Source organism: Taeniopygia guttata, chromosome 3 (genome assembly GCF_048771995.1).
Source record: "Taeniopygia guttata chromosome 3, bTaeGut7.mat, whole genome shotgun sequence".
NCBI classification, from domain to species: domain Eukaryota; kingdom Metazoa; phylum Chordata; class Aves; order Passeriformes; family Estrildidae; genus Taeniopygia; species Taeniopygia guttata.
Window position 1 is genome coordinate 58,537,703 of NC_133027.1, and position 19,218 is coordinate 58,556,920.

At 43.3% G+C, this 19,218-nt stretch overlaps 1 protein-coding gene across 2 annotated transcripts in view; it reads left to right on the top strand.

Moving 5' to 3' along the window:
* Positions 1-2,693: 2,693 nt before the first annotated feature.
* The window catches only part of PPP1R14C (protein phosphatase 1 regulatory inhibitor subunit 14C), a 51,461-nt gene continuing 34,936 nt past the window's right edge, over positions 2,694-19,218 (top strand). Inside the window, exon 1 of one of the 2 annotated variants that reach the window (XM_030268001.4) lies at positions 2,694-3,217. In XM_030268001.4, coding sequence (XP_030123861.1) covers positions 2,933-3,217 — 285 coding nt within the window. In that variant the 5' untranslated portion in view covers positions 2,694-2,932. The remainder of the gene's footprint in view (positions 3,218-19,218) is intronic. The other variant, XM_002188546.6, reaches the window with a different exon arrangement.

Below are 19,218 nucleotides of genomic sequence, written 5' to 3' on the forward strand. Positions count from 1 at the left end.
ATGCTCTTGTGAGAGAGATCTAGACATGATCACACCGAAAGAGCACAATATTTCAAAAGTGTAGTATTTTATCTCTGCTTTGGCTTTATTGATCAACCATTAATTTTAGATTAAATGCTGCACTGTGATTTTGATTCAGCTGCTGAAAAAACTTCTTCTCTGAAGCCTATTCTCTTATGCCCTGAATTAATTCCTTAAGGTAGGTCTAAAACTAAGGCTGAAGTTTTGGGAAGGATTGTCTTTCCCCTGCCACATTTACTCTTGTATTTGTTATGGGTGTAACCGTTAATGGTTCCGTTGTGGTATGGAGAAGTATTTGTGAGGAAACTTCTCTCTCTAAGAAATGCTCTCATATGCCTCCAGCCACTCAGGAGTAAAGCAGAGCTTGTGCCCACACTGTACTGCATTGCTCATTCCCAGGATACTAGCAGATCTAAACGCTTTTGCCCAACTTTGACTTTTAAACAACTAGTTCTTTCTTTCAAATGAAGGAAAATCACTGCAAAAAAGATTCTTGGCAGCAGGTTTTGCTCTGGCTTCCTGAGGAATGCGCTCGCTTTAAAAACTGAATGAAAAACCAATGGCACATAAAACTGCCTCATGACAATGCTGGCAGTTCTACCAGTTTCTCATCCACCCACATTTACCAAGCACTATGCATTATGTTAGAATTGTAACTTTGAAATTATAACCTCTGAGGACATGCTTTTTAATCACCAGTATCTCATTTTCTACTTTCAGTGTGTTATGGAAGTGTTATTTGAATAGCGGCTACCAGATTTTAAATGTCTGCAGTGATTACAATATCCTGTTAGTGATTGTATCAGAAAAGCCCTTCAGCTGAGACCTCTTGGATTCTCGCACTCAAAGAAAATATTTTAGCCATCTGTTCACCTGATATTTGCTACAGCAGAGAAGAAAAAGTTCTAGTCAGTTTAGGTCCAGTGTGGAAAACCTCAGTGTTCTTTTGACTTCAGAAAACATCTTATTATGGTGAAAGTTTGGGTATTCCTACTTTATATCTCATAGCATAGATCCTAAGTATGATGCTTAATATGACTTTTAAAAGCCTCTTAAGCAATATTGACCTTCTTTCACATTAATCAATTTTTTTCTCAGCAACTGTAAACATCAACCAGTCTATAAAGATGAAAATGTTCCTGCTCTGAACAAGAAAGTTTCAAGTTTTGTGGCTGAGTACGTCAGCACCAGATTTCCAACATGACATGCAGAACTGTAGACCCAAATTATAGGCCACTCCAAACACAAAAGTTTAAAAAACAGCCACTCCCCTCTTTCAAACACTCTTTTGTATTCTTTTTGGTTTCTCTAAGAACAAGTTGTGATGATGGTATTTTCCTACTGCATTTACACAAGCCTAGAGTTACAAAAGCCAGGCAGGCAGCACTACCCATCTGGAAGTTGATATTCACTTGCGTAATGGCTGCCCTGTGAATAGGGCAGACTTCTTGCATAAACTCAGATTTGTAGAATATGATTTTTCTCAAGTTCTGCTTGCAGCCCAAGCTTCAAGTGTGACCTACACTGGTACCTAGTTGCAATTGCTCAGTTTCTCTGAAAATCATGTGGTCCCTACACACCGATAAGGAGCTTAATTCCATATGCTTTGCTTTGAAAAACTAGTGCTTTTTTAGATTAAAATCTAAAAGCTGACATAGCATTTCAGAGCAGTAATAAGATTTTATCAATTATGATCCCTTTAGTGGCACAATTTGTGTTTTACCTAAATAGCCTGATAAGGCTCAAATGCCTCATGCCAGCCTCTTTCTGAATGGTGTATCACATGCCGAGATCAGAAGCTGAAATGTCACTGCTACTACATGGCCATGCCAAACAGCATCAAGGATTTGACTGAAGCAGATACAACCAGGCAGATGTGGCCAGCGATCCATGCCTCCTTCCCCTTTGCTCTCTGCTGACTTAAGATATTCACCCCCACGGCAGTGTGGACAGTAGATAATTCCCACAGCCATACCCAAGCTTGGGTATGCAAGCACTCCCAGTCCCCGCTCTGCACATGCAAGAGGTCGACTTCTGCCCCTTGTCACAGGCGAACCTCTTTGCTAATGGGGATGATTTGGCATGCCTAACCAGCGCCTGTGCTCTGTTGGCTGCTTACTGGCAGTCATAGGCACATTTTGGTGTGTAGGATGGGCCATCAGTGATTTCACTCAGTATCTTCTGAGAGACAAGAAGCGGCTGAAAGCACTGATGCTAACCTGTGTGTTCCAAAAAGCCATCTCCACATGGCTAATTTTTACACTGCTTGCTGAGAGCTTGAAATATCAGCTCTTGGCGTTCACTATCTTGAACTATTCACTATTCACGCGTACCCATGCCCACACACACCACGAAGAGAAGAAAACGATCGCATTCAGCATTTTAGTGCTGCAGGTATGCGATGTATATAAACGTAGTGTGCGTGACGGAGCAATACTGCATTTCCTTATAGAAAAAAAAAGTCATAAACCACACAGCGAGCGAATGCTCCACGGGAGCGCCCAGCCGTAGGCACAGCCGTTCCGCCTCCGCCGACGGCGAGGAGCGGCCGCCCACGCTCGCCGGTACCGGGGCGGCCCCGCGGCACTCTCGGGGTACTCCACGCTCCGCTCCCAGCTGCTGACGCCGTGCCGTGCCGTGCCGTGCCGTGCCGTGCCGTGCCGAGCCGTGCCGTGCCGAGCCGAGCCGAGCCGAGCCGTGCCGTGCCGTGCCGCACAGCCCCTCCTCTGTCCCCGCCCCAGCCGGTCCGGGCCCACCCCCGGCGGCGGGGCCGCTGCGCCGCCGAGCCATGCGAGGCTTTAAGCGGCAGGTGCGGGGGAGCGGAGCACACGCGTGAGCGGCGGCTGCTGCGGCCCGGCGGTAGCGGCGGCGGGCGCCTTTCGGCTCGGCGGGAGCCGCGGCGGAGCGGAGCATGTCGGTGGCGACCGGGGGCAGCGAGGCGGCGGCAGCAGCGGGCGGAGGCGGCGGGAACCGCGTTTTCTTCCAGAGCCCCCGTGGCGGCGGCGGGAGCGGCGGCTCCTCCGGCAGCTCCTCCCGGGAGGACTCGGTGTCGGCGGCGGCGGCCGTGGTGCAGGTCCAGCAGAGGCGCCACCAGCAGGGGAAAGTGACGGTGAAATACGATCGGAAGGAGCTGCGGAAGCGGCTGGTGCTGGAGGAGTGGATCGTGGAGCAGCTGGGGCAGCTCTACGGCTGCGAGGTGCGGGGCCGGGGTCGCGGGGTCCCCGGCGCGGTTGCTGTCGCCTCAGTCCCCTCGCCCGCCGCTGTGTCCTTCGCCCCCGGCATCCTCCTCCTGCCCCGAGTCGCATTTCGGCGGTGGGTAGAGGAGCGCTGTCACAGCCACCTCCAAATGACATTCCCGGTCCACCGCCTCCACCCTGCCGCTGCCCCGCGCCCCAGTGGTGCCTCGGCCCAGGGAATGGTGAAAGATCCCCCATGTCCTATAGAAAGGGTGTTCCCCGTGTCCTCCCGAGGTGAATAAGAGGGGACCGCCCTTTGGGGACGGGCGGTGGCTGCCGCACGGCCGGGCATGGAGGGGTCCTTCTCCTCCGGGGGGGGGGCCCGGCGGCTGCGGCAGGTTCGGGAATGCCAGGAGGTTCGCCCGCGGCTGTGGTGCCCGGGAGCCGCTGTCCCCGCAGCCTTCCAGGGCAGGGCGGACCGGCGCTCCGAGGCGCCTTCCACGGGCTGGGCGGGCGTCAGCCTCCGTTAGAGGCGAGCCGGCGCAGCGCCGGGAGCTCGGCGGGTCGGGGAGCAGAGCGGTGTGCGGGGCACAGGGCGAGCCGGAGGAGGGAGCGGGACCTGCGCGGGGGCTGTGCGGAGGCGGCTGGTGTAGAGGAAAGAGGGGGGGACGGCCCCCTCTGGATCGTGGTTTTGCGTTATCCCGACCTACCAGAGCGGGGTAGATACCGGCCGAGAAATCTCAGTGAGCAATTCGGGCGTCATTAGGACGAGAATCGAAAACGCTGGGGGCTTGTACGTACGTGATTTGTAAGTATCAAATCTGTTCTACTGCTACTCTGGGCAAAGAGCGAGTGTTGTCAGAATGAATTTTCTTTTATAGAGGACAGATTAGCAGGAGGATGTTTCAAGATTGTTCAAAGAAATTGCAACTGTTGTCTTCCTCGTGGAGATAACGATGTTGTAAATAAAGGAAGTACCAGCACTTTGTGTTGTCAAAGCTTCATTAAAAATGTAGACCTAAACCCCAATGGATCGTATCTCCTTCCACCTCGGGTATTTAGTCTTACCAAAATGTTAAGGCTAAACTGAGGTTCACACATACTTTTCCCATCAGTAGTCTATTCACTTTTGTTAGAGACTTCTGAAGTGAAAGTGAGATTTGTTGAAGCCAGATGTGAATTTTGCAGCTAGCATGTCCAGGAGCCAGCATCTCACTCCTGAGGATGCTGGAGCTAGAAAGACAAGAGCTTGACAGTCCTTGAGGTGTGGATGTCTTGGGTGGATGTGAAAATATAAATAACCTGGATGGAATATATAGCACACACATAATACAAATGTTTAAAGAAATTCCTTTAATCTCAAAAGTGATTTATTGGCAAATTTGTTAGAATGACACATAAAAAATATGCATGTGTCAAGTTAAACCTCCTTAACTGTTCACATCCATGAGCTGTGGGAAGGAAGGATACAGATAGATACTCCAGTTAAAAATAATAAAAATAAGCAGTTCTTAGTCTTCATTTTTGTGTGACTTGTCTCTCCAGTCTCATGACTTGTTTGGCCACATAGCCTGTAGGCTGTGAGGGTTTTTCTGAGGCCGGAAGTGTTTACATTTGTTCGTGTGAGCTGATGATTCTGTGCCTGTGCAAGCTGATAATGTAGTTAGTGTCTGGCCTGCTGGATCTGTCCTCTGGTTTGACTCTTGCTGTTCAAAAGCACCGTGCCTATTTGGGCTGTGTGCTTCTCACATACAGGTGAGCTTGTTCTGTTCATAAGAAAGGTTGTGGTGTATAGGACCAAAGCAAAGCCCAATGGAATTGCTGCTGCTCTTCACCGTATTCAAATCACAGGCTTCTTAGAGGAAAATCATTCATTCTTTTCCTTATTATAGTTGTTGCTTCCAGCTAAAGTAGAAGGATGTATGCTTCAGAAGCATACATATATAGCTGAATAAAAATAACTTGTTAGATTATTTGTTTTCTGAGGTGACTTTTAGGGGAAAAAGTGGTTTAATAGAACAAAATGTTTTTAGATTTGAAGGCCAAGGGCAAAATGTTTAAAGTCATCTTCTGCTCTTCTTTGCTATTTTACATCGACTCTATCCAGAGTCAGCACAGATGATTGTAGTGAAAAGGTCAAGCTATTAATATGCTATCAGAATAAAGTTGAAGATGTATGATGTCTGTAGTGATTAAAGACAATAGCAATTTAATGCAAGATGCTTTGCTTGAATCTGCTTGAATTACTTCTAGGCTTAGAGATGTAGCTCTCAGGCTGAAATTTAATCACCTATGCAGACGGTTAATAACCCTGTCTGAGGGCAAGTTGGGAGGGGGTTGGGAATTGCTTACTTCAACTTCTGTGGAAGAACTACAATAACTTCCCAATGCAATGACATTTAAATTCTGTAATGATCTAAAATCTTCCAGGTTGTTAGAAATGGCCATTGAATTTTTAATCTTGGAAGAGCTAACCAATGTAATTGTTTTATTGCTATTCTGATTCAGAGCTCTATTTCTAAGGAGCAGTGCACTTCATTTCTGGGAAGAGCAGAAATAAGTAGAGGGTGCTTGCAATATGGTGCACCGAAAGTCTGTAAGAAGACTGGCATGTCTCTTTTTTGGACTGCATAAATGTAGTGCCTGCTCACTGTTTTCCATTTAAATAATGTTTGCTATTGTGCTGAGATTCATCAGTAAGTGGATACTTGCAGAAAGATTCCCTTTATTCAAAACTAAACATGTACTCATAGTCTCTCAAGTACTTGCAAGTTAAGCCAGCTATAAGCCTGTCTTGGCATGGCGACAAAGTTTAGGAGATGAGGTTGGGAAATAATGAGACAGGTTTGTTTGTGTTCTTTTTCTAGTGGATCTTGTCTTATTGGTACATTTTTAGTTTTAAAAATTGGATGCCAAGTAATATAATGGTGGAGGTGTGACTTAGAAGGAGCTATTTGAGACTATTTTAATGCAGACCTCAGTTATATGACACAGAGATTAGGTTTAGAAAGGTTACTTCCACGTGATGCAGACTCTAGGGATAAAAGACCCTTTACCTGAATGGTAAAGGTTATCAAGGTAGAAAACTTTAATAGGACCAGAGAGACTTAAGCAGGATTTGTTTGGCACCAGAACCTGCCAGGCTAACATACTCGGGTCAGGTGCTTCAGGTGAGTATCAGTCTGGCTGTCTGCTTCTGGGACTGATTCATTAAAAAAAAAAAAAAAAAAGTTTTTTAGCCTGTTTATTCTGGTTTCTGTGAATGCTGAAACTGAGGTTATAGTTGCAGGTTAGTATATTGAAAATGCAATGCCTTAATTGCAGGACTTGAACTGGCTTTAGTGTTGACCTTTATTAGGTATCTTGGTACTAAAAATAGTTTCTCCACAGATGCTTTGTGTTTTGGGCTAAGTCCATTATTGGTTAAGAATTGCAAAATAATACTGCACAGAACAATTTACATCATTATTCATTCCCTGATGATGTGCAACTTGTAGTTCAGCATGAAAGTGGTGACAGACCAGTTTTCCAGATGTATAATCTAAGTTGTGTGCACCTGCCAAACTTGTACAACTTTGTATATGAAAAAAAGAGACCACTGGATTTGTCCCCGGAAACCATTCAACTTTGCAGGTGAATTTTTGTGCTCTGGGGTCCTGTCTATCCAGAATGATAGCATTTGCTATAAATGGCACACAGATTTTTGCACAAAAACAAATAAAGGTTTTGCTTGTGCTATGGATTTGTTGCTGAATATTTTTAAATTTAGAGATTTACATGTGCAAACCAAATGAGCCCCTAGACTTCACACTCTAAAAGCTGAATACAAGACTTGCCTTCTGAGATATTGCTGAGCTTAGCTGAGTAATCAAATCCTTTATTATAGTATGTCTAGTGATGTATGGAAGTCAGTGCTTGGCAGGGCATAGGATGTTGGTCTGGAAGTGCCAGAGTGTTATGTCTAAGCTTATTATTTTTCCATTCCAGGAATGGAAATACCCTGAGATTGTGTTTAAAAATTCACTGTACAATAAAATGCAGTTGGAAGAGGTGCCCATAAAGACCCTTCAGGCATTTCCTTTAAGAGTACAAATCCACACCAGACTGAGAATTGTAATGTCTAAGATTTTCTTCCATCTTCTGGTACAGATACTGCAATGACGAGAGTGGCATGAAGCACTGAAATGGGTAGGGGATTGCATGTTGGCTGTGGAGTATGGGAGGGAAAGGAGCATTTAACTCAGTGCTGCAGGGATCAAGAACTCCCTTCGTCTTTCCCCGGTTGCTCAGTGATGCAGAGCTGGAGAGCACCCTCTTTGTCTTCCTGAAGCTGCTGGGATATGCTAACATTTCCCTCCACACACACTGTCTTTTCCAAAACAGCCTGGTCAGCATGCCGCTAAAGCTGCCATGTGGTGATGTGGACCTGATGGTATGAGCAGGTACTACTTATGCCTCAGGCTCTAGTGAGATAATGTTTGAAATTCATTATTCATTTCTCAGAAAGGCGTTTGGTAAGAAAATCCACTGAATAAAACACTACAGAAACAAACTTTTGCCTACAGTCTCACTCTCTGAATAGACTTCTAACTTGGACAAAGATCTCAGAAATGGTAATTGCATGTGGATTTCTTTCTCAATGGATTAGAAGTGGAAAGAGGCTGAGAACGAGCTGAGAACTAGAGTGTCACTCCTTTAAAAGGATGCAAGTTAGTAGGAGGCGTAATAAAGGATTTCTTTGAGAGATTGAGTGTTGCAGTTCAGATGCATTGGAGTAAAGAATTTGTAGGTCCACCAAGGTGCTTAGAAATTTCTTTGGATTATTTATTTTGGACAGATCTCCATGATGTACAGCACAAACTTTGGTGTCCTCTCTTGAGGGCAGGGATACTGTGTAACATGCTTGTGTCAGTTGAAGAGCTGTAAAGGACACAGGCAAGACAGGTGTAGCAAAGGTTTATTCTACCATGTAGCAATCACAGAAAGGTATTTGAATGCCAAGAACAGAAAATGGGAAGCCTAAGAAATGCATGTTGTTTTAAAACAAACCTTGCAAAATGCTGTTCTTTTTGGAGGAGCGGGCTTAAGGATCTTTGAGGGTAGCAAGCACCTGGTTGTGATAAAGCCAGAGCCTTTTGTTTCTAAATGAACTTCTTAAGATCTTGCCTTAAGTTCTAAAGACCCTGCTCTAGTAGGAAACTAGTAGCACTGTTCAGCTACTGAACTTGCCTTTTTTTTGAATGCAAAATGTGTACAACAGTGCAAAGGAATTCAAGGAGAGAAGTTCATCACGTCAAGTGCAAGGTTCTGCACACAGGTCAAGGCAGTCCTAACCACAAATAGAAATAGGGTGGAAAACGGATTGAAAGCAACCCTGAGCAGAAAACTTGGGGGTGTTGGTTGACAAGAACCTCAGCATGAGTTGGCAATGTGCACTTGCAGCCCTGAAAGCCAGTTTCATCCTGGGCCACATTAAAAGCAGCGTGGCCATCAGGTCAAGGGAGATGGTTCTTCAGCACTTACTTCACTCTTGTGAGACCCCACTTGGAGTACTGCATCCACCTCTGGGGCCCCAAGCATAAGAAAGACATGTACCTGTTGGAGTGAGTCCAGAGGAGGGCCACAAAGATGATCAGGGGCTGCAGTACCTCTCATGTGAAGGCCAAGAGTTGGGATTGTTCAGCCTGGAGAAGGCTTCAGGGAGACTTAGAGAGGGCATGCAAGACAGTTTGAGAGGGACATGTAGTGACAGGACAAGGATGAATGGCTTTAAATTGACAGAGGACAGGCTTAGGTGAGGTATTAGGAAGAAATTCTTCACTGTGATGATGGTAAGGCATTAAGTACAGGTTGCCTAGAGAAGCTGGGGACTTTGCATCCCTTGAAGTGTTGAAGTTGGATGTGGCTGGCCTAGTGGAAGATGTCCCCATGCTGTGGTAGGGGGATTGGAACTAGATGAGTATTAAGATCCCTTCCAACCCAAACCTTTCTATGATTCCAAGAAAATGATTTTTTTTACTATTTGATCTTTGTTTAGTCTTGATGTCATTTCTGCACTGGTCACAGTTCATTGTTTTATATGAATCAGCAGCAATATTATTGACTTCCAATTTAAAGCTCCACAGCGCAGATTATCTTTCAGCAGCTATTCCATAGCAATTTTTTTATCCTTTTCCTCTTTGTTCAAGATTCAGCTAGTCTCTTTGCTGAAGCAGTAGGTGTGGTTGTTTTATAACAAGGTGAATAAATAATTGATTGCTTACATCACTTAAGATTTTATAATTGTGCTTCTTATTAACAGTAGCTTCCAATCTTTGTGGCTACAAAGACTCTTGTGCCTTCAGCCAAATTGTTTTACATAGAGCCAGTACTTGATTAGCCAGGGTAACAAAGGAGAGGAGGGGGTGGGTGGGAGAATGTGGATACAATGGAAAAACTATGGATTAAAAAAAAAAAAGGTAAACTCTGCTACAAATCATGCAGTGAATTTACAGGGGAAGAAGGGGAACTGGTCATTAATCCACCCCTTTTAACCATTCAGGTTTATAACAAAAAATTCATTATTTTGCTTTTGGACTTGAGTGTAGCTTGGATGTGTCTGTACTTGTAGCACAATTAAACTACAACATGAATGATCCATCCCCCACATAACTGAGAGTAGGTTATATTGTGCTCTGTTGAAGGTGCTGGGCTGACTTGAGCACTGTTGGTTCCTTGTAACCCTGTGGTATGACAGTCTCTCCTTATTCTCTGTGCTTTGCATTAGTTGATCTAACCTGTGCTGTCTAAGCAAATGCCTGAAACAAAAATAACCCTATTTAAATGAGGAAAATACGTATTTCATTGAATGTTTTACTTCTCTTATAAGGCAGAGGGAATGATTCTAGGTAGGTCTTGTATGTAAATAAAAATATGTGAAATTAAGTCTTACTTCAACTAGAACAAGTAGTGTGATAGTTGACTCTCATGACCACCCTAAACTCATTCTCTTGTGGTTCATACCTTGCAAAGACTGGCTGAGCTCCTGGTGGCATCCTCATAATTCTCCCTTTAGAACAGGTTACCAGCTACTTTAAAAACACTTTAACAGTACTTAAAACCCAACCAAAAAAAAACCATATGTGGTTTGTAGAGTGTACTATGGTACATAATGTGTACATACTTTACATAATATTCTGACAGTGCAGGAGATACCAATGGGGGAAAAAAAAGCTATTCCATCTCTAACCTGATTCAGTCTGAGTTATGGTCCCCTTGTCTCTTGTCACTACAGGTGATAAAGCAGCAACAGCAATATCAATACTTCCAGTTTTGTGTCTTGCCTACAGTATTCAAAAGCCAAGATCTCATTTTTCCCTGCCTTACATCTAACTCCAGAAACTTCTATTTGACAGCACAAATCGAGTAGGTTAGACGTGGCCATCCATCTTTGTCACTGCAACTTTTGGCTGCCTGTTGTAAAACATTAGCAGCTTCTTTTGCTGTTCTCCCATGTGACATATGGTATTATAGAAGTCAAGATTTCTAGAACTTATTAATGCTGGAGAAGGGGTATAAAATCTTCATTGTATGCAGCCCCTACAGCAGCGGTACAACTTTATTTCAAAGGATAGAATAAATTTAGCCTGTTAAAGATCTTCTTGGAACAAGGAATTGCTTGGGCAGAGGTACACACTGAAACAAATCAAATCTTCTTTGAAGTGATAAGTATTTAATTCTGAGGATCACATTTCATTAGCAGAACTGTTACCTCCCCTCCCCACCACTCCCTCCCACCCTGGAAGCGTGATGTGTATTCTAGGAACCAGTTCAGCATGGCATCTTAAATTATTTTCAGGGAACACACAGATTGCAGCCCCAGAAGGCATCTTGTATATTTTCAATCCATGTGATTATTTATCAGTAGCATAGATCTAGTGGATCTAAATATAGAGAAAAATCATAACATGTTACTATAGGTCTTTAATTATTGGAACACTTGTAGATTATTAATTCAGTGCAATACTGTTCAGCCTGTAAAGCAAAGGTAGCATAGAAGATAGCATTAATTAGGAGGCCTAATGGTAAGTAAGTGAATGGCTAGTGCGTGTAGTGGTGCTAGTCTAGAGGTGACACTTCTAGTGGTGATTCAGAAGAGTTCACCATTCCAAATATGCTGCCAACAAGAGGGTCGCACGCACTTCAGTCCTCTGTGTTTGACTTCATAAGTGCAAATGATGGCACAATCCTAATGAAAATCCTCTTACCAGACTGTCTTAATAGGATTATTTTCCAGAACACAGAACTGGAAAGGATCTCCTAGGTCACATGGTCTGCCTTCTTATTTGCAGATAAGCTCTTTGCATTTGGTATAATTTTTTAATGGAGTAACTTGTTATATGATGTTTCTTTCCACATTGTTTTATGTACTTAAATATTACTTTTGAATCTTTTAGGCACTAGAATCTTTCTCATTCCTTCCATAAAATATGGAAAGACATAAATGAAAGACCAATACTTGCTTGGAATGAGCTTGCTTGGACTTTCACTCTGGGGTGAAGTTTAAACAGATTGTAAATGTGCTTTACTGCCTGTTCTTACTCTGGGCATCATCAGACTCAAGTGATGGCCACAGCTAAGGGGCAGAAGTATTAAGACAGTGATTCTCGTGTAGGTTACTTACTACCTTATAACAAAATCAGTCTTTTGAGTATGTCTGCAGACTCTGGGAGAAAAATGCTTACTAATATTTAAAGGAATTCATTTAGCACTCCTTAGAAAAAAATGTTAGTGGCTTCAGATCCTTACTTATTTTAGCACTTGAATTACAACTTTTTTGAAGTAGATATCGAAATTAATTCTAGCATGATACAAGTGATTAGTAATACTTTAGGTGACTGGTATATAACATTTTGGCACACTTTAAACATAAAAAATGCCCTGAGCCTTTACAGTTGGTTGCTTTACATTTTAAAAAATAGTACCTGAAGCACATATTGCTTTTTTTTTTTTTTTTTTTTTTTTTTTTTTTGGTCAGATAAGAATTCCAGATGTTCTGGAATAAGCTGTTGTGTCTTTTTGTTTTTGTTTCGTTATGCTGGTAGCAATCATGCTATTTTAGGTTTACAGTCAAATTTTGTACTCCTGTTTTAGGTGTGTTGAGGTAAAAGTGCTTAGTCTTCTTTCTTAAAACATTAGCAAAGCTCCCTAGAATTTGAATTATGTTGATATTGAAAATTGAATCCTTTTTGAGTGCAAAAATTAGTTAGGGGAAGGAGTGCTGGTGTAACTAGATCACTGGCAGCCAGAAACATTCCAAGTCTTACTTCAGCTGTTGCTGCAGTACTGCCTAGTTTGCTTAGCTAAAGATTTAATGAAGTTGCTTATAGCTAGCCAACTACTTTTTGTTTATTAAACCCAAACTCTTAGGCAGAAGATTTCATTTAGTGTCATGAAGTAATTGTGATAACCAGAGAATTCATCTATATGAGGAAGCAAAGTATCAGTCTTTCACTGTATGACCTGAAGACTGTCTTCTCTCAGGCTGGGGGCAACAGAGGCTTCCAGGACTAGTTCTGTAAAAATCAACACCTAAACAACATCTCTGCCATTTTTTTTTTCCTCAGTAGGTCTCTGAACACTTTTTCATCTTCTTTTTTTTTAAGATTCTTATCAGATTTCACCTTAAAATATGTAAGGGCTACATTTAGTATTAGAATTGTTAGCTCTTACTCTTGGTTAGTAGTTTGTAGTGCATTTAATGTAGTAAGTGGAAGGAGGCAGGACTATGTGCTAAAATACTTTTCTGGGAATCTGACAGTGAGAAGCAGCATTGGAATCTAACAGGGGTCCTATATAGTCTTTAGCTCCCTTCTCTTTTTGTCATCCTTGGTGGGATAGTCACAGCAGGTTATGCCACCTCCTGGATCTGGAGTTGTTTGTGAATTCATTTTAAAGATCCCTTAGGCACTTTTCCATGTTTTGCAGTTCAGGGACTTGCCCATGTAGCCAAGTGGTGTCTGGCCCCCAGGGAAGAGGAGTGTCTGCTTTAAAGCATGTTAGAACTCCTGCTGATATTTCTTGACACCAGTGGACCAGAGCCAAAATGCATTGACTGCCAGTCCCTGGCCTGCCTGCTACTCCAAATGAGTATCTGGGGGGAGGGAGAGTAGTCACTGTGCAGAGCACACTCCTATGCCCAGGCACCACTTGGAGGAATGACTTGTTACAAACCAAGAGAAACTCTCTGTATCTCTTGCATACTAAATTTCTTCAAAAAGATTACATTGCAGGATGTGAGTGCACTTGTTTTGATACCACTGAATAAAACATCCCCCCACCCCTGCCAGAAAACAGACTTCTTGTCTCTTGTGTTAAATCTTAAAGGACCCAATACTTCTGGCTAAAGAAATAATAATGATTGAAAACTGTCTCCTGTTCCAACCAGTAACACTTTAATTGGCTGGTAAGACAAAAATGTGGTGAGAAGACTGAGTGTGTCAGATGCTTGATGTACCCATACTGTATGACTTTTATTGCAGAAGTCAATTTACACGCAGCTTCTCAGTGTAAAGAAAATCAATACTGGAGACTAACAGATTGTTTTTACAGGGCTGCTGAAACTGAGATGAGGAGAGCCATTTAGAGGCCTCATTATATCACGTGCTCTTTCCTTGTGTTCTTTCAAACAATCTGATGGAGTAATTAATCCTTGAAGTGCCCCAAGAGGCAAACCTACTTAATTGCACTGCTGTTTAGCCTAAATTCCCAGACTGCAAAGGACCTGGTGTTGATCCTGTTTGATCAAAATTTTTTCATGGAATGTATATTCCTTAGGTTTTTTTTTTATCTTCTCTCTTAGAAAAAAAGTAATCAATCTGTCAAATTTGACCTAGTGCAGCATGGTTCTAGTCGTTATTTCATTCTTGCTGTAGGTAGAATTATGTACAAATTGCAGGGAAGCAGTCAGCTGTGCCTGTTGTTGCTTGGAGATGGAGAGTGACCTGCTCTTGTGAATCGCAGAAGGTAGGTATGTCCTGTGACTACTATGTGGAAAGTCATTCCACTTGCACAGTCATCAAGATAGCAACATTTAAGCCTGGTGGCTTAAGCTCTGTGCCTTTCAAGAGTGACTAGGTAACAGTGATTTGGTGTACCACATGTATTTGCTAAACTATTTGCCAAACTATTTCTGCTTGATGTGAAAGTGGATGATGACAAAAAGCTTGATGTGAAAGTGGATGATAACAAAAAGCATGATGTGTCCTTTCTAGCTGCTTTGGAGTGTTTTGTTTAACATAAGACACATCCAGGCATAGACTTAGCACATCCTATTTTTGTTTTGAGAACACAAAGCATTTGTTCTGGAGACAGCACTTGTTTTTCAACAAATATCTTGTTGAGATTGAATCTATGTTATGGGTATGGTTAGGAGGTGTTGAATGCTTCTCTTCCTCTGTTCAGTATAGCCTGTGATCAATGCCTCTTCTTCATTTAGCAATTTCACACTCTAGTGATTCCTTTAGACTTCTGTAGAGATGCACAAATTAGACAACAATTCCTTAACCAGCATGTTCTGGATATGTTTGGTTAAGTTGTTTTGACAGTTCAGTTACGAAAACAGCAAAATAGTGGTGTTGGTACTGAAGAAGATTAAATGAAGTCTGTGGCTGAGTTTCTTATCTATGCTTACTAGTGACACCAAAGTTGCAGAGTGCGAGTGAGGTTCTTTGCATAATGAGCAGTGATTTTTTTTTTTTTCAATTAACAAACAGAATTGGACAAATGGAATACCTGGTAGGCTCTACTATGACTGGCAGTTCCTTCTTCAAGAAACAGATAATTTGGTATCATAAAATCTTTTCCCCATATTTACATCATCTTGCCAATAATTTTTTTTTCTGTGGTGTGCTAAAAATGATAGAGCTGCAGCCATCGTAGCAGGGGATTGACTAATTATTGAAGTTATGGGCACAATGAGGTGGAGGGTTCTCAAAATTCAGAATCTTGTGGCATTTGTCCTTGTACTTCGTGTGATGCTTGTTTTTCATCGTTTAGTAGCAATGGCATGAATCCCGGAGAACTGCTCTGCCTGTGTCTTGCCCACACCCCCACCTGCTGGCTATAGCTCTGTGTTCACTGCCCGTGGTTTTAGGGTAATTTATCTTCTTAGGATTCATACCACATGGACACATCTCCTGCCTTGAGAACTGCTCTGAAATGTAAGTGCTTGAGAAGTTGGAGTAACTTTTTTTAAAAACCCTTGTCCTAGCAAGTCATAGCTGTCATAAACACCATGCCTTTTACTAGTAGAGAACAAGTACACCTCTCTCCTCTAGAGCTTGCTTCTTTGTCTCTGCAACAGGCAGTAGAAGGATATCCACTGCCTCTGTGGATATCAGGGCCAGGTGGGAAGATATTGGAGAAGAAAGTGGAAATTTGTTCCTGGAGAGGTAGAACTAAGGTAGAGACAGCAGTATGCACATATAAAGTATATAGTGGGCTACCTGCCTCATTTCCATGTTTTTCCAGGTTATTTCTTCCATAGCATGTACTTCAGATCCAGCTGTGTAGGTGTATGTCTCTTTGGCCAAATTCTGCTGACTTGATTGTCCCGGTTTGATAAATATAAATAATTTTTCTTCTGGCTTGCTTTCTTCCTGTGCCCTCAGGTCCCTGACTGAATTTATCCCCTCTGATTTTCTCTAGCAAAGACTCACAGAAATATTCACGGTAGTGAAAGAGAGAACTTCAGAAGTCAGGGGTTGTAGGGTCAAATGAGATTGACAGTAATTTTCTGTCAGTTTGCTTATCTTCCTCTAGATGTTGCTCTTTGGAAAAAGTAGGAACTGGAATTTTAGGAAGACTTGTTTGAATAATATTTAAAGCAGTGCCAGTGTTGGAGAGTCCATTGGGGGTGGATTAGAGGAAGAAGTAATATGATTGCTGTCAATAGCTGCTGGCATTTTCTACAATTGGTAAGGATGTCTGTACATTTAACTCTGAAGACATATGACTTACTGAAATGCTTCTAAAGCATTTGTCCAGTGTTTTTTTGTAACTTGTGCATCAGATCTGGGCAAGTGTCTTCAAATACATTTGTACAGTCACCCCATCACTCCAAGCCTATTGCCAATAGATGAAATGGTCTTTGTAGATGGCTCTTCCTCAGACAATTCTGGATGACAGGTGTTCAATAAGGTAAGTTGTTCATGGCCATAAGGGCTTTCTTATGGATCAGGAACCAGGTCTAAAGGTCCGAGGTGCTGGCTGCAGCAAAAATGAAATAATAGACAGGTTTGAATTGATGTTCTGCACTCTGTACCTCTTAAAGGCATGTTATGAGGCAAATTTTTATTAAAGGAGATTTTCCACTTGTAAAACTCAGCTAAATGCTTAATTTTAGTACTGCACCTCTGATACAGATGTGTCAGAAAATTGCAGTGTTCCACCCTTATTGTTGAAATGACCTGTTCACCCTGTCACATTATGGCATCTGCTTGTATTACAGAATACCACTATTTTCTCATTCTTTTGACTTTTAAAAAAATGTTGTATGAAAAGGCAAAACCTGAACAATAAATGCAATTATTTCCATAGCACTGAGCAGGAGAATTAGGGATGTATTTTGGAAGCATTGTAACAGACTGGCTGTCTATGCCTTGAAAAAGCATATTTCTTCCCTTTTCATTTTCACAGATGCAGTGTTAAGCAATAAAAGCAGTGAAGCTAGGGTATGTCTGACTCTGTCCTCCCACACTGGCTTGTTTTTCATGTCATATGATTGTTACTTTTACGAGTCATCCATGTTTATGTGGATTTTGTTTTTTGCTTTGATTTTCAAATGGTCAATTAGCAAATCAACATTAAGAAAGTTGCATAAAAGCCTAGCCTGGGAGCTTCTTGCCCTGGAAGACAAAATACATTGACATATATAGACAAGGCAAAAGAAGGGAAGCCATCTGTGCGTTAGCAAAGACTGACTTGCAGAGTAGCTGTGTGCAGAGCAGTTGGCTTTCAGCTCTGCTGCTGTAGATGAGGAGTCTTTGCTTGCTGCAGTCTAAGGAGAAGGGGAAGAATAATAGCAAGTGGAGGTTGTGTGTTACTGGAGAGGAACTAATATATGCAAAGATATTCTTGTTTGGCATTACTCTGACATTGTGTTGGAGATATTGCAGGAAATGAGACATGGAGTGGAAGCTGGAAGAAAAGGAGTGTGACTTCTTGTCTCCTCTCTTTTGATACACTAATTCTCCCCTCTCAAATCTTGTAATATTCAGTGTAAAGCAACAGTGATGCTGAAGCTGACTTCTGATAAAAATTCAGCTGCAGAGCTGTGGTGTTGCTGGTGAGGTTGTCTGGCAATGAGGGAAGAAAAACCTGGGCACCCTTAGGAAAGGAGGGTGGTTGTGGAATCAAAGAATTGCTTAGGTTGGAAAAGACCTTTCAGATCATTAAGTCCTAACATTAACCTAGCACTGCCAAGTCTGGCATTAAACCATGTCCCTGTGTGCCACATCTACATGTCTTCTAAATACGTCTGGGTAAAGTGAGTCAACCAATTCCCTGGACAGCCCTTTCCATGAAGAAATTCTTCCTAATATCCAACCTAAACCTCCCCTGGCATGACTTGAGGCTGTTTGCTCTTGCCCAGTCAGTTGTTATTTGGAAAAAGAGACCAACACTTCCTTTCAGATACTTGTAGGGAGCAATAAGGTCTTCCTTAGCCTCCTTTTCTCCAGGCTAAACAAGCCCAGCTCCTTCAGCTGCTCCTTGTAAGACTTGTGCTCCAGACCCTTCGCCAGTTCTGTTGCCCTTCTCTGGATATGCTGCAGCACCTCAATGTCGTGTAGTGAGAGGCCCAAAACTGAACATAGGATTTGAAGTGTAGCCTTGCCAGAGCTCAGTACAAGGCCATGATCACTCCCTTGTCCTGCTGGCCACACTATTTGTGCTACAGGCCAGGATTCCTTTGGCCTTCTTGGCCACCTGAGCACACACTGGCTCGGGTTCAGCTGCTGTTGACCAGCACCCCAAGGTCCTCTTTTAATCAGCAGCTTTCCAGCCACTCTTCCACAAACCTGCAGCGCTGCATGGGACTGTTGTGAGCCAAGTGCAGAACCCAGTACTTGGCCTTGTTGAGCCTCAGCCCAACAATCCCGCCTGCCCAGATCCCTCCACAGAGCCTTCCTACCCTCCAGCAGATCAACATTCCTTCCCAACTTAATGTCATCTGCAAACTGACTGAAGGTGCACTCCATCCCCTCATCCAGATCATCAGTAAAGATACTGAACAGGACTAATCCCAGTGCTTAGCCCTGAGGGACACTGCTTGGGACTGGCCCAGGGTCAGCAGCAGTGGCAGCCTGTGTCTGGCTCCCCGGTGCTGGGCAGGAAGCGTTCCCTGCATGAGCTCAGCTGGGAATGCCTCTGTCAAAAACGACAGCACAAATGGCATTTGGTGGAAGATCTGCTGTTAGGTGTTGGTTTATGCAGTGCTCTGTGGGGCTCACAGCAGCATGCTGCCCTGGGGCTTGCTGCAGGTCACCCACCCACCACACCTGTTCCATGGGCATTGCCTGGGGCAGGGAATGGCAGCCAGGGCTTGTCCCACCCCCAGCCAGGAGCAGGCAGCCAAGGACACTGGGGCAGCCCCAGCCCTGGCTGTCTCCCTGTGGCTGAGCCAAAGGATGTGGGATGTGGGGCCGGCTCAGCTGGGATGTGGCTGGGGCAGGGGTCATGGCCCCAGGAGCTGACATGGGGACAGCCCTGCGGCCCAGGCTCTCAGTTTGGCTTTCTGATCGGGCTTGCCTGTGGGCAGAGCCTGTTTTAGGATACATTTTTATAGGAGCCTTTGATCCTGGGTGTTTCTTAAAGCTGTTCAGGGCAAATAGAGGAAGCTTGTCCTTGAAGGGAGAGCTCCAGGTCTGGATTGCAGAGTGTAACGCAGAGCTGTGGGTTATGTTAACATGAGTGTCATGACTGAGCATTTGAAGAGGTCGGTGAAGACCCAGCTTTGTTATCATAACCAAAGTGGCCATAT